The 13,857-nt window shown below is 49.8% G+C and overlaps 6 protein-coding genes across 6 annotated transcripts; 3 read left to right on the forward strand and 3 right to left on the reverse strand.

Moving 5' to 3' along the window:
• Positions 1–78: 78 nt before the first annotated feature.
• On the reverse strand, positions 79–1,374 carry N7462_011460 (uncharacterized protein; the record flags this gene model as incomplete). Its single annotated transcript, XM_057083174.1, has 1 exon — positions 79–1,374. The coding sequence occupies one exon, from the start codon at positions 1,372–1,374 to the stop codon at positions 79–81; it is 1,296 nt and encodes a 431-aa protein (XP_056927913.1).
• A 187-nt stretch (positions 1,375–1,561) lies between these two features.
• On the forward strand, positions 1,562–2,066 carry N7462_011461 (putative small nuclear ribonucleoprotein SmG; the record flags this gene model as incomplete). Its single annotated transcript, XM_057083175.1, has 4 exons — positions 1,562–1,591; positions 1,663–1,734; positions 1,878–1,952; positions 2,007–2,066. The coding sequence occupies 4 exons, from the start codon at positions 1,562–1,564 to the stop codon at positions 2,064–2,066; spliced, it is 237 nt and encodes a 78-aa protein (XP_056927914.1).
• Positions 2,067–2,550: 484 nt separating this feature from the next.
• N7462_011462 (transcription initiation factor TFIID subunit TAF2) lies at positions 2,551–6,358 on the reverse strand (the record flags this gene model as incomplete). Its single annotated transcript, XM_057083176.1, has 2 exons — positions 2,551–3,642; positions 3,695–6,358. The coding sequence occupies 2 exons, from the start codon at positions 6,356–6,358 to the stop codon at positions 2,551–2,553; spliced, it is 3,756 nt and encodes a 1,251-aa protein (XP_056927915.1).
• Positions 6,359–8,159: 1,801 nt separating this feature from the next.
• Positions 8,160–9,759, forward strand: N7462_011463 (uncharacterized protein; the record flags this gene model as incomplete). Its single annotated transcript, XM_057083177.1, has 6 exons — positions 8,160–8,187; positions 8,253–8,356; positions 8,425–8,550; positions 8,609–8,652; positions 8,704–8,781; positions 8,832–9,759. 6 exons carry the CDS (start codon positions 8,160–8,162, stop codon positions 9,757–9,759), a joined length of 1,308 nt encoding a protein of 435 aa, XP_056927916.1.
• A 353-nt stretch (positions 9,760–10,112) lies between these two features.
• N7462_011464 (metal-dependent hydrolase family protein) lies at positions 10,113–11,414 on the reverse strand (the record flags this gene model as incomplete). The annotated part of the gene is made up of 1 exon (XM_057083178.1): positions 10,113–11,414. The coding sequence occupies one exon, from the start codon at positions 11,412–11,414 to the stop codon at positions 10,113–10,115; it is 1,302 nt and encodes a 433-aa protein (XP_056927917.1).
• Positions 11,415–12,149: 735 nt separating this feature from the next.
• Positions 12,150–13,800, forward strand: N7462_011465 (uncharacterized protein; the record flags this gene model as incomplete). Its single annotated transcript, XM_057083179.1, has 2 exons — positions 12,150–13,342; positions 13,410–13,800. The coding sequence occupies 2 exons, from the start codon at positions 12,150–12,152 to the stop codon at positions 13,798–13,800; spliced, it is 1,584 nt and encodes a 527-aa protein (XP_056927918.1).
• Positions 13,801–13,857: the final 57 nt, after the last annotated feature.

A 13,857-nucleotide genomic window follows, 5' to 3' on the forward strand; every position in this document is an offset into this window, starting at 1 on the left:
GGTATCAAATAACCAACATTGAACAGATTGCCAAAGGCAGCAGAGAACATGTAACTCCAGGAGGAAGGAGCCGAGGAATCATGGCTCCTCCAAGCTGGAATCCAATGATGCCACGGGCGCGCCAATGCTTTCCAATCCACGGGCCTGTAAAGCTCCTGCCGAGGCGTTGGCGTCTGCAGCGGCGTCGATGCCGGCCTCCTTCTTGAGCCGCTCATAATTTTCTCCAGCTTCTTTGATAAGCGCTTGGATTTCCACCTCTCGCATGGCGATTTCTTCCTTTTCCTTTCGCAATTCTTCCATGCGCCGAATCATCTGAGTCTTCGATGTTTCCATGCCCGCCAGAGACGTACGTAATCGTTCTAGACTACTGGCCAGTCGAGGCAGCGATGTCATTTTGGGAGGAGTCTTGGGTCGGTCGATCCCACGAAATTGGCTCTGTCCGATAGCTGCCTTGGTTTGGGCGGCCTCATATGCCGCTTTCTGTTCCAGGTCTGAATCTTCCTCGTCGGACAATCCCTCGGCATCATCAATGAGCTCCCGCATGGCCTCGCGGTCCTTGTGTTTTCGTTCGCGCTCGGCTTTCCGCCCAAGAGCAATCTTGCCATCTTCCACGAATTCGTCGAATCCCTCCGCAAAATCTTCGTCATCCCGCAACAATCGAGTATCCCGTTCCTTCTCCGGCTTCTCATCCCTTGCAACCGCATCCCAGTCATCCCCATACTCCCCGTTATCGTCTAGGGAAATATAATCGTCCTCCTTGGCCGTGTGTTCCATGGCGAGTCGTGCGCGCCGGGCCTTTTTCTCCCGTATTTCCGCTTCACTGGGAATAGCTGATGGCCCTGAAACCGTCACAAGCTCGCCAAATTTGGCCGCGACGTCAATTGTTCTGTCTTTCTCGTCATCGGTGCTCGTTTTTGGGGTGGAGGGTGTCGAGTCTCGCAATTCTTTGAGATATTCGTTGCTGTAGCTTGGACGGTCCTGGTCATGTCCAACACGGGCGGAGAATGTATCCGATAGTCCAGAGGGCGTCAGGGTTCTTTGAAAAGCACTTCGTTCCATAACCTTGCGACCGAGGCCATGTCGTTTAGGAATGATGACTTCACTTTCCTGGTTGCTATCCGTCATCGAGGTCTCGTCGGGACCGAAGGAGAGATTCAATTTCGATTTCGATTTCACTTTGGATTTAATTGGGCGCTTGACAACAGGCTCTGTATTTCCAGTGATTAGCTTCGCCTTTCTGGATATTCTTCCGGCTTGGTGAGCGGAGAACTTGGTAAACGAACCCTGCGCAGCAGCGACACCGTCCTCCTCTCCCTCCAAGTCATCACCGCCGACCTTGCGAGGCTTTCTGCGACTGGCAAACTTCGAGCTCATTATGTCGGTAAGGTGAATGAAGAACTGAGAAGCCCCACTGTGAAGTCCGCAAGGCAAAGATGCTGAAAGCTTGCGCGAGCTCTTATCGCCGCCTATCGGGAACATCCTTTCTCCGAGCCCAACCTCCAAAGCGACTTCACTCACTCGAATCCTGTCAACCCGCTGAAAAGACACCAGCTTGCCCAAGATGCCTCAAGCTCAGCCAGAATTGAAGAAGGTAACATACCTGTGCATATTTCATACCCCAAACCATGTTTTCATTTTGCTAACATACTTTTGTGCCGCTAGTACATGGAGAAGCGGGTCTTCTGCCAACTGAACGGCAACCGCAAAGTCATTGGTATCCTCCGCGGCTACGATGTTAGTTCTAATCCCATATCCACTTCGTTAACGTGTCGCGACAAGCTCAAATGCATATTTAACCCAAGCGACGCGATCTTTCGAATCGGAGCCCGAAGTGAAGGTGGAGTGTACGCGAGCGCGAGGCTAATTTCCGTTGACAGGTCTTCATGAACATCGTTCTTGACGAGGCATTCGAGGAGAGGGATGGTGGCGAGAAGGTTTCGATTGGAATGGTGGTATGTCCGCCGATTTCGCCTGATTGTAGACTGCCCTCCTACTGACGCGCTTAGGTTATCCGCGGTAACTCAGTTGTGATGCTCGAGGCCCTCGAACGGATAAGCGACAAATAAATGCACCACCGCCGACAATATCTACGTTTAACAATTGAAGGAGACATTCCGCCCTGCTGGCTGCGACCGGCAATTGTGGAAACCATAATGATACAGGGAGTTTCTGGGTTGCTCATATAGGGACTATCAAAACCTTTTCTGCTTGTTATTTTTTGTCTTTGCTCGATGAGAAACATCTTCGAGGGCCCCTATAGTATGCTGTCCGATCGTCCTGGTCTCAGACGACTACCAAGATTGGCTCAGATTAAGAATCAGTCTAGCCAGAGTTCGTTGAGGCAAAATGACATACGGGTACAACCATCGTGACTTGATATTATCTCTAAAAAGCAAATGGATGACCACCCTCGCGCCTAAAGCCATGCGTAATATCCTTTCTCCCGCCGGTATCACTAGAAAAAAAACAAGGTAATGTGAAATAGGGGCTCCGTAGAATACATGAAGAGATGCGAAGGTACAGAAAATCGCGATGTTGCGTACTTGTTGGTTATTTTTTCTGCCCAAACTTGAGTTTGAGTTTGAGGCCACCTCCACTTGCAGGAGTGGACGGTGTAGAAGTAGCCGGTGTTTTAGCAACGGCATTGGGGATAGAGGAGGAATTTGGGATGTGAAGCTTCGGTAGAGCCGATGCAGATGGTGTGCTTGGAGCAGGACCAGTCTTAGACTGCTTGAAGGTAATTCTAGGTGCAGGGGGTGCCATAACTTGCTCCTCGCGCTTGCGCTTGGAGCTATCCTTGGGATTCAGGCTAGTTCGGATCCGCTCAGATCGGTAAAACCGTATCTTTCCATGGCCCATATTCTGGACTTTCCAGAATCGGGGGTATCGTAGTCTCGCAATCTTGGACGTGACAGGGTCAAATAGAATACGACAAACGTCAGTCAGTTCAGAAAGTTCCTGGACACCAATGGCTGACGAATTACACGCGGCCCACATGTAGTCCCGCAGGGAAGTATCGCCGGAGATCTCCCTCTTAAGTGCTTCAATGGCACCAGGTACCGTCTGTCGGCGAGCCAGATCTGCCTGGCGGACTTCAGTAGAAGATTCCTGTTCAATGATGAGACCATCTCCCTGGGTCATCTCTGCCTCCTGCGGTCGACCAAATGCAACCTGTGCCAATGCGCGGCCGAAAAGAAGTTGACAATGATGACGAACGTAAGCCGATGAATCGCTGGTCATCGAATAAATAAGCCACCGGAAAAGGTCATGGTTTTGTGAGATGTCAAGATCAACTAAGCACTCGAATGCCTGCAGTCGGAGAAGATCATATGTCCCAGAGCGGGTGTAGGGGATGAAGCGCATCAGATCCAAATCCTGTATTTTGGCTTGCATCAATTGCATTTGGCAATGCAAGGCAGCCCGTGCATATAAGTTCTGGAATGAGCTAGACCATTCGTCCATTCTCCTATATCGATCAAACTCAGCAATGGTGTCTTTCTCTAATTGCTCTTCAGCCTGCGACTCGAGAACCCGTTCCATATCGAAGTGAGCAAGTTCATCATCCGGCCGCGATTCATTTCGCCCTAGCATTGCGTGGCAAAGCGATCGCATCAAAGAAGCAACATAGTAGTTGTCCGAGAACTTTAGAAATATTAGTAACGGTATCCAGCCAGGGTCACGATATTAAGCATACCTCGTTATTGGAGTTGTCATTGAACTTGAGCTTGTCGAACAAAAACCGCTTCACGCGCAAGGGAGTCTTTCCGCTGTTGTCACGAACTTGTGAGATCGCTTCAGGGATGACTTGTTGCAAAATGTAGGAAGCCCGATCTGAAAAATCGTTGGACCGAATCATTGGTGACCCAGGGATACAAAAGAGCTCCTGAAAAGCCTTTTCAAGATGGAACAATCCGATCCAGTCTACTTCGTCTTTAGCGTGCTTTATTAATGCCTTTGCCGCTGTAACACGAATGCCGTGAAAATAACGGCTATCCATCAATGTGCGGGTGAAAATGGTCGAGATGAGAGGATGCTCGCGCTGTGCTGCCATATACTGAAGCGATTCTAGTTGAGCGACCACGTCTCGATCTTGTTGCAGCTGGGACAAATACATGTATCCAGGCATGCCAAGGGACAGTCTGCAGATCCACTCGAAATCTGCATCCATACGGATCCATTCGTATGACTCCTGGCCCATTCTTTCTTCATCTTCCTTAGTCCAGTCCGCCAGGCGCCAGGCCTGTGTCTCCTCATCTGTCTGTAAGACGTCACCCAGGCAATAGAGAAGTACTTCTTCCTGTACTTCAGTATCGCCTGCTGCAACGGCACGCTCTCTCTGTTTCTTGTTGCGCTTGAGTCGTTTGTACTTAGTGTTATATGGAATGTCAAATTTGGTGACCCCTTCTTTGATCTCGACAATATGCTCATATGGAGTACCATCAGCTTCATGGATACGAATGGTCATGGATCCAGTAAAGACAGGCTGGATTGCACCAGCATAGACATGTCTGATCTCTTCTTTGACATCACGAAGAAATGCATTCTTGTCAAGATCTCGCGCGGCACTTTGATCCGATTGGACCTGCCGAATCATCATCTCGACCACAAGCTTCTTTTTGTTGAATCTTTGGGTGGCCTGAAAACGGGGACATCCGGCGCCGTATACCCACTGCTGGAAGAAAACATCAAGTTTGGCATGGCCTAATCGTTCACAACACCTCTGGAACATCGCCGAAGTCACTGCTCCATTTGATAAGTCCCCTGTTCGAGATTGTAGAAAAATCCTGGAAATAATGCGGGACATAGTGGCTTTCCCACTTGCCTTAGTAAGGCGACGATCGAGAATAAATAGCACGAGAGGGGCTTTTAAGGCGATAAACCGATATTCCGAGGGGTCAATTTTCAAGAAATTACCCATGTCGTAGATGGAAGGCCTCTCGTGATCCAACTCACAGACCTTGTCGGACATCTGCTTAAGTCGATATCGGTACTCATTATTGCCGCAAAGCTTTTTCATGAATGTATCGGTAATGTACCACGCCATGCCCACGGTAACCCAGGTATCCGCAGGCTCGTTGGGTATGATGTTTATTCCAGTCCATTGGCAGGCGAGAGAATGAACGAGAGCGCGTGTTGAGTCATACATGGGGTCAATGATATCGGCTGGGAAGAGAAGGTGGCTACTGCAAATTGACATGGCTGCAGTTGGGAGTGTGTCTGCCGTAACGTCGTCCACGAAGCAAATTTTGTAGCTAGAGAATGGATATCCGCCATAAGTTAGGGAGAAAAAGTCTATCGCTTGCGCCATTGGAAAGCCTGTGTTTTGAACTTCATCGCCTCGCCCTGGGAGGCAGAACGCATGAAGTGGGATAGCATTTTCGCCGAGTATATCATCCCGATCACTCTCACGAAAATCTGCCAGGTTGAAATACTCGAACGGGCCAACAGCAAATCCAATCTGCTGTGCAGATAGTGGGGTATAGCATGCAAATGAAACCGTTTTCCTCGTCGGGTCTTTGGGGTCGACAATATCATCCGTCAGTTCGCCGGAGCATACCACGGACATATCAAGACCCTCATCATCGGCAGATATGTATCGAGTTTGTGTCTTAGGGCGAGACTGGGTTATTGAACCGGCCGTTTTACGGTCGAAGAGATCGCCCAAGGAGGAAGGACATGATATCGAGATTTCCCACACGCAGCGCGAGGACGGATCATCCACGCAAGGAAATAAAGGGCACCCAATTCCAGACTCGAGTGAATTGGTGGTGTACGCATGCGGGTACCGCCGGTCGCCCATATCAACGCCGACAAATTGGAGTCCATCACGAATACGGTCGATAGTGAATTCAATCTGAACGACGACAGCCGTGAATTGACGCAAATTTCCTTCAGGTATCCTCGCACCCGCGGGCCCATCAACATCGCCTCCAGCACCTTGTAGAGCCACGCGCTCTCGGGCTTCTGTAGACCGAGAGTCTAACTCTTTGATGTGAACACTCTTTGGGATCAAGATTTCAAGTTGTGGCTTCGGCGGCGTGCTCAGAATGCTGTCGACTTTAAGCGTCAGACGCTCGTGGTATTGAGGGCCGTATAAATGAAGGTTCTCATAAGGATCGACATATTTCGCCGATGCGACTTTTCCGTTGACCGTCACGCGTTTGACATCACCCTGTCGAAAATTCAACAAGATGCTCCTCAGGTCGCTACCACGTGGGTAGAGTGTAATTTCTGTATTGCCTTTGAGGCTCTTGTTCGCAAAATCAATTTCCAGGTCGACCTTTTGCTGCCCTACACTGAAACCTAGGTCCCAGGACGGCGGTGCAGCATCGACCATCGTGTCGACGGCACCCGGCATCGCGAAACTTTCTCACAGTCGAGATGCGCGGGATGCGCTTGGGACAACACCTAGCTTCATGTCCCTCCAACTCTGAAGCGCGACCGTGGTCGAATGCGAAGGGACGGCAGGGTGGAGGGTTGCGTTTGGTCGCGTTGCCAATGCGCGGGAATTGAGGGTCAGATGAGGGAAGGCGGTGAGAGGCGGAGATACGCGAGATGGCCGATTGTCTAGTGACCTCTCTAAGCCCGGTGCATCGGTAGAAGCTACTTGCCTCCTAGATCACCACTAAAAGTTTTGGAGAAGCTAGAGAGGAGAGTTTATTTTGATTTCGATGTTGACTCTATGATGATATACTAGAGCGGCAGGAAGGAGCAAAATTGACCGGACAAGGGAAGCAGTATGACCAGGCTACTAGGGCAAAGATATTCCAGGTTCGGTGAAGATACAGGTATGTAAGTAACATTAGATTGTCTATCGGGGATAATGAAGCTTGCCTTTGAAAGGATTCGCCCCATGGACTGGGTAACTTAACATATCCTACAGCTATATAGTCGATTTCGAAAAGCGATTACCCCTTAGACACACTAAGTTTGTTTCTCGGTCTTTACCCAAGTATATCCTAGTCTGTATCAGAACAAGTTGCAAATAACTGTTTCCTAATAACAGATCTATGGGATAACTAACTAGGACGGCGGAATCATGTAAATACTGTATATTACATTGATTGCCTATATACGACAACCCTCGTGCCCCTCCCGACAATAATCATGTCTACAAGGCCTATTTCAATCTACTCTTATCTGAAGATGTACGCAATATAGTACCGGAACCCTAATTCTTGAAATACTAGTGCTAGTCCAGCTAATATACCTCCGAATGAAACCTAAGCCGAACATCATTACCCGTAAGGAAAAAGTAACCAAGTTCCCCGTCGTTGCCTAGGCTGATCAGTACGTTTATTTTTGTTATTTAATAGAGGAAGCTTACGATAGCCATCGAGGGTGAGGTCCATGTTAGCGGGAAATTCCCGTTCGCTTGTAGGGCTCAGAAATAACGTATATGGCCCATAAGAACGCCAGGATCCGCGAACAAGAAGATTGTTGACGTTACCGCTAAAGCCAGAGACTTTGATGACAAATTTGTCATCTTCGGGAGTGTCAGACAGAGCGAATTTCGAAATTCCTATCTTGAAGGCAGTTTTTCCGAGGGTGATGGTGTTGTTATTAAATGTCAGAGACATAGCGGAGTTGAATTGTTATGTAGGATATACTATACTAAGACAAAGCTTGCGAATGAAGTGGAAGAAAATAGAAGGAAAAGACGAAAAGCACAAATCCCCACCACACTCAAGTTGGCAAATCCAGATCGACTTCGGGGTTTACCGTATACATCATTGCCCGACTTCCAAAAATAACGGGGCTTCAGGGGCCAAACCCACCCCGATGCGACAGTACTGGAGGTACAGTAACCAAGGTCCGGCCGTTCGCATCCACTTTGTCTCATTACCTAATCACCCAGATGGTCCCTGGCGGTTTTCATTGGGTCGCCCTGTGGAACATCCTTTCCCCGAGTGACCGATCAGCCTCAGGCCTCAACACCCTGGGGTCACAAAAATCCCTGCTGGAGGCAGTCCAACACTTCGACTTTTCCTCGTGATTGCGCAGCTGCAGTACCTTTTTTTGAGCGTGGCATATTCGGAACGACATCAGCGAATTGTTGTCTTTTCATCTGCAGATCGACACTCAGCCGAGGTGCCGGCAAATAACCCCGCTTCAAGGACCCTGAGATCGCTCACGCGACGCGGTCCGATCTTTCCATGATGAGCGCGATATGGCGGATGGTCCAAGGTTTGCCACCTTCAAATCTCATTGCAACTGCATACAGTGCTAATTTGCCATGTCATCTTGTACAGAGACCCAAGACTCGCTTTCCGACGATGCGCTGATGCCCCTGAAGTCGTACAAGTACTCGAGTATCGACAAATCGTTTATTTCGCGGTATATTCTCAAGCACTACGTACGGATAACCTGCAATGTTTTTGCACTCTTTTGCTTGCCGGCTGACCCTTGTGTCTATGGATGTAGTGGAATGCTTTCGTCGAACTACTACCGATGTGGTTGGCCCCCAACATGGTCACCCTGCTCGGTTTCATGTTCATCGTGTTCAACGTGTTCTTGATTGAGATCTTCATGCCCGACCTGCAGGGTCCGGTAAGTCGGAGACACCCTTCTCCAGCAATAGGCGCAGTGGCTAAAATCGTTTTCATAGGGCCCATGGTGGCTGTATTTCAGCTTCGCTCTGGGCGTGTGGATGTGAGTATCTACCAAATTTCGAGTCCTGCAGATCGCGCTGACCTAGGAAAGGTATTCGACCCTAGATAACGTGGATGGTAAACAGGCACGGAGAACTGGAACTTCCAGCGGACTGGGAGAATTATTTGAGTTCGTACCACCTCTGGGTCACCCATGGGAGTTTTGCTGACGGACCATAGTCACGGAATTGACTCTTTGAATTGTACCCTCGCCAGTCTGTTGGAGACTGCGGCCATGGGCTTCGGTGCGTCGCATTTGGGTGCGTACACCGCACTTGTTCCCTGCCTCGCGATGTATTTCTCGACATGGGAGACTTACCACACCCACACTCTGTACCTGGGCTATTTCAACGGCCCAACCGAAGGCCTCCTCATCGCCATCGGTATCATGCTCGCCTCTGGCATCTGGGGCCCCGGGATTTGGTCGCGTCCGATTACCGATCTCATCAATATCCCCCAGATCTTCGGCAATAACTCTGTCAAGGATCTCTGGGTGCCCATTCTCCTAGGTGGTTTCTTTCTCGCCCACCTGCCAGGCTGCGTTGTCAACGTTATGGCTGCTCGGAGAAAGCAGGGTCTTCCCTTCACTCCCTTGCTGAAGGAGTGGGTGCCTATGGTCGGATTCACTCTGTGCACCATTCTCTGGCTCTTTTCGCCCTACTCCTGTCTTTTGACCGAGAACCATCTGGTTCTGTTCTGCTGGACCATATCTTTTGTCTTTGGTCGCATGACTACCATGATCATTCTCGCTCATTTGTTGCGCCAACCTTTCCCTTACTGGACTGTTCTCCAGGGACCACTTGTCTTTGGTGCGGTCCTGGCAAACCTCCCCCGCATCGGCCTTCCGGGACTCAGCCCGACCCTGGAAGTCTGGTACTTGCGCCTGTATTTCCTATTTGCCTTGATTGTCTACTCGCACTGGGCTGTACTCGTTATCAACCGGATCACGACTTTCCTGGGTATCAACTGCTTGACCATCCGTCAGGATAAGTCCGCCGCTCGTGACCGTGCATATCGAGAGTTTGGCGAGTCCGGTCTCCCTCTGAATGCCTCTCGAAGCTCTAGAGATTCTCTGGATTCCGAGGATGACGGTCTGAAAAACCACTAGAGCTGTCAACTTTAATCACATGGGGTCATTCCCAAATTATCTTGAAACGATTATTCTTCTCCGCCGAGACAGTTTTCTGTGACTCGGCGTATACATCATTGTTTATACATCCTCTTATTGTAATTACGACAACACATCACAGAGCCTTTGACGATGTCATACGCGCAGGCACACAGCTTGTATAACAGCTGCGATCCCGGATTGATTTTTGGAGGCATCGATCCTGGGGATTTTATTTGCATATATATGTACTTACGCAAAATAAACTTTCGACCATAGTCCTTGTTCTTGCTCTTGCTTCTTATTCATAACATAATATCTAACCACTCAAGAGGCTGTGGCCGTCGATACGTTTATACATCTGCTTGCAGCTTCTGCCATCGTGATTTCATCACCCGCCCATCTTTAACCACGCCCTTGATGATTTGCTCGGCCCGATCCAAAACGGTGATATCTTCTAATGGGTTGGCATCCAGGATCAACAAATCAGCGGCAAATCCCTCCTGAATCTGCCCAAGACGTTTCTCTTGCATGAGTAGGCGAGCGGCATTGACCGTCGCGCTACGCAGAATCTGCACCGGAGACAGAACTTGGCTGCGGACGGAGAACTCCTTGCTCTGGGCGAAATGCATCGGACCCAGAAGATCAGTACCGAAACAGACGGTCACACCGGCATCGACTGCCATCTTCATCGCTCTTAATCCCTTTTGGAGAACTTCGTCATTCTTCGCGGCACCATCGGGCGACAGAAAATTCATCTGCTTCGACATCACATGAGCGATGAGAGTCGGAGTCAGGAATGCATTCTTTTCAGCCATCAATTTAGCTGTCTCCAGGTCGATGAGGTTTCCATGTTCGATTCCACGGACGCCTAGCTTGACTGCTTGCTGGATAGCTTGGGGAGTATAGCTATGGCTAGTCACGTAAGTGCCTGCGTTCTGCGCAACAGTGACAATGGCCTTGATCTCTTCGTCCGAGAACTGAACATGTTCAATGCGATCAGTTGGACTTGCGACGCCTCCACCGCCCATGATCTTAATAAAATCAGCACCCTGCCGAAGCTCGTCGCGTGCAAATTTATAACACTCGGCGGGCCCGTCGACAATTCTGCTAATTCCTGAAATAGATCCGCCACAGCACAGCTGTGTGCTGTGCGGACCGCGCATATCTCCATGGCCACCAGTCTGAGAAAGTGCAAATCCCGCAATGAACAGTCTCGGGCCGGGGAGAACACCCTCCTCAACTGCCTCCTTCATGGCTAGACTGGCACCGCCACAGTCGCGGATCGAGGTGAAACCACGTTCCAGCATGGTTTTGAGCACGTGTGGCTGTCGCAGCAGACTCATTCTTTCTGTCATATCGTTGTATGCCCGTAGATCGGCCTCGCCGGGTGTCACTGCGATGTGCACATGGCAATCGATCAGACCGGGGCAAAGATACTTCCCACTGAGGTCAATCACGTCTTCCTCCGGGATGTTCTCTTTTGCTACAGGATTATTTTCGAAATCAATTCGAACGATCGAACCGCCTTCTATCCGAACTGTAGCATTTGGAATCAATTTACCCTCGACGGGATCGATTATAGTGGCGTTAACGAAGAGCCGGGTCTTCGGAGGTTCCAGCTTCCACGGCTTGATAACTCGAGAGAGGTCCATTGTGACAGGCTGTTCAGGAGAAGGTTTGATGGGATCTATGAGGTTCGTATAACTACATGTAAGCACTCTTCTCACGCGCTTTGGGGATCGGATTGTTGGATCGTACTGAGAAATAATTGAAGCTTTCCGCGCGAAAATATATCAAGGGCTTAGCGGACTATTTAAAGGACTTGGCCTGGGTCCCAGTCCTAGCGCAAGCGAGCCTCGGAGTTTGCTTCTCGACGCGTGTCATAGGGGAAACCTCGCGTATTTTCTGCAAATTGCAACCTCGAACTGAACCCCCGATGCATGAATTCTGGACGCGAGTAGTCACCGTGTTCCTATTGCCGATTTACCCAATCAAAAGCCGGAATTGTTCCCCAGAGCCAGGGGAAATTCGATGATGATTGGCGGCTTCGGCAATCCAAGGACCATAGCGGCCCCACCTCGCATCGCCTCTTCATAGTTCTTCTCCCCGCGTTTTTCTTGAATAGTGGTCACGCGAATGATTGTCAATGATAACGAGAAATTAAACAAAACGGGGATATAGCTCCCGATGTGGCACTGTTATTGGCGGACAGTCATTGTCTTTTTACCCCAACTATACTGATTCGTCATTTGGTTGGGAAAGGGGTGATAACGAAATTTGCCTGTCACACATAAATACATCAGAAGACGCTCCTGCTTCTACATCGCGGTCAAAGCTGCCCGTCTGAGCCGTCCACCGAATTTCCTTGCACCGTATTTGATGCCAGGATGAAAGCCTCTCAATATGCCGTCGGGGATGACGCCCAGGAACGACAGCCAGATATTTCCGTCCCTGACCACTCGCGGCCGGCTTCAAGCCATCCCCCATTAATCCATGAACTTCGCCGATATCCGAAAATAGTCGTCTATGCCTTCGGCCTGGCCCTAGCCTTCCTCCTCACAGGTTACGATACAGTCATCCTCGGAACAATCACTGCCGTACCATACTTCAAAAAACAATTCGGCGAGCTTTACAATGGGTCATACATCATTCCTTCATCATGGCTGTCAATATGGAGCGCAATGGGTCCCATTGGATCGATGCTGGGTGCAGCAGCAGCAGGATGGCTACAAGATCGTGTTGGACGTCGATCATCGCTAGGTTCTAGCTGTGTGATATGCGCCATCGGAATTGCCGTTGCCTTTTGTGCCGACCTGCCTGCAGCCATGGATTCTCGGCGCGGAACCTTTCTGGTTGGACGATTTGTTCAAGGCTGGGGTGTTGGAGGTGCCATGGCTGGAGCTCAGACATATTTGTCCGAAACGGTCCCGACAAGCCTGCGAGGCTCAGCAATGGCCCTCTCTCCCACATTCATGTTGCTGGGAGAACTAATCGGAGCGGCGGTGATTTTCTCTTGTGAGAAGAAAACATCCTCGGCCGCATATCTCCTCCCCTTCGGCACACAGTGGATCTTCACTGCTCTGCCGTTTGTGTTGGCGTTGGTCCTCCCTGAAAGCCCGTCCTATTTGATCCGTAAAGGGAGATACGAGATGGCCCACAGCTCAATGAAGGCGTTGCATACCTCGCAGGTTGATGTCACACCACTACTTGCTCAAATGCGATTATCCATCGCCAACGAGGAACAACTGTCACGCGAGCTGACGTATCTGGACTGCTTAAAGGGGCCGAATCGCCGAAGAACGATGATTGTTTCTTTTGCCTTCATTGTCCCAAGTCTCTTTGGTGTTCCGCTCCTCGCTAGTGCTAGCTACTTCATGCAGGTAGTTGGAATGTCCTCGAGTTTGAGCATCGTTGTGCTTATTGTGGGAATTGTATTGGGGCTATTGGCAAATGCCGTGGGAGTCTGGCTCATGAGTCGTGTGGGTAGACGCGTCTTGATGCTATTGACTCTAGCAGCCGCAACTGTCATTTGGCTGAGCATGGGAATTTCAGGATGTTGGAGTGGTAACGTTGTCGTGTGGTAAGCTCTCCATTGAGCAGTTGATTGCGACTTTTGATAGAGTGAAACTGATGGGAATATCATATAGGTACACTGCCGCTTGCATGATGGCAGTCGTGGTAGTATGTGGCTTGGGTGCCTGGCCAGCATCATTTGCTGTGGCCGGTGAAGCATCATCGCTTCGCCTTCGTGCGAAGACACAAGGCATAGGTGTCCTATGCTACATGCTTGCTAACGTGGTATTCAACCTTGTTTTACCATATATATACAACACAGATGCTGGCGATCTCAAGGGTAAAACAGGGTTTGTCTATGCGGGATTGTGTCTTTTCGCACTGGTGGTCACCTGGTTGATTATACCTGAAATGAAGGGACGTACGGCGGTAGAGATCGATAAGATGTTTGAAATAGATCTATCCTGTCGCAAATTCAAGGGATGGGCAGATGAGACAATAAATATCAAAGAAGGCGCTGTATGAGGATATCATGGAAGACCAACAAGACTTGGCAGAAGAGACTGTGATACTTATTAGTTC

Source organism: Penicillium macrosclerotiorum (assembly GCF_028827735.1).
Source record: "Penicillium macrosclerotiorum strain IBT 26536 chromosome Unknown utg000012l_segment0_segment0, whole genome shotgun sequence".
NCBI lineage: Eukaryota > Fungi > Ascomycota > Eurotiomycetes > Eurotiales > Aspergillaceae > Penicillium > Penicillium macrosclerotiorum.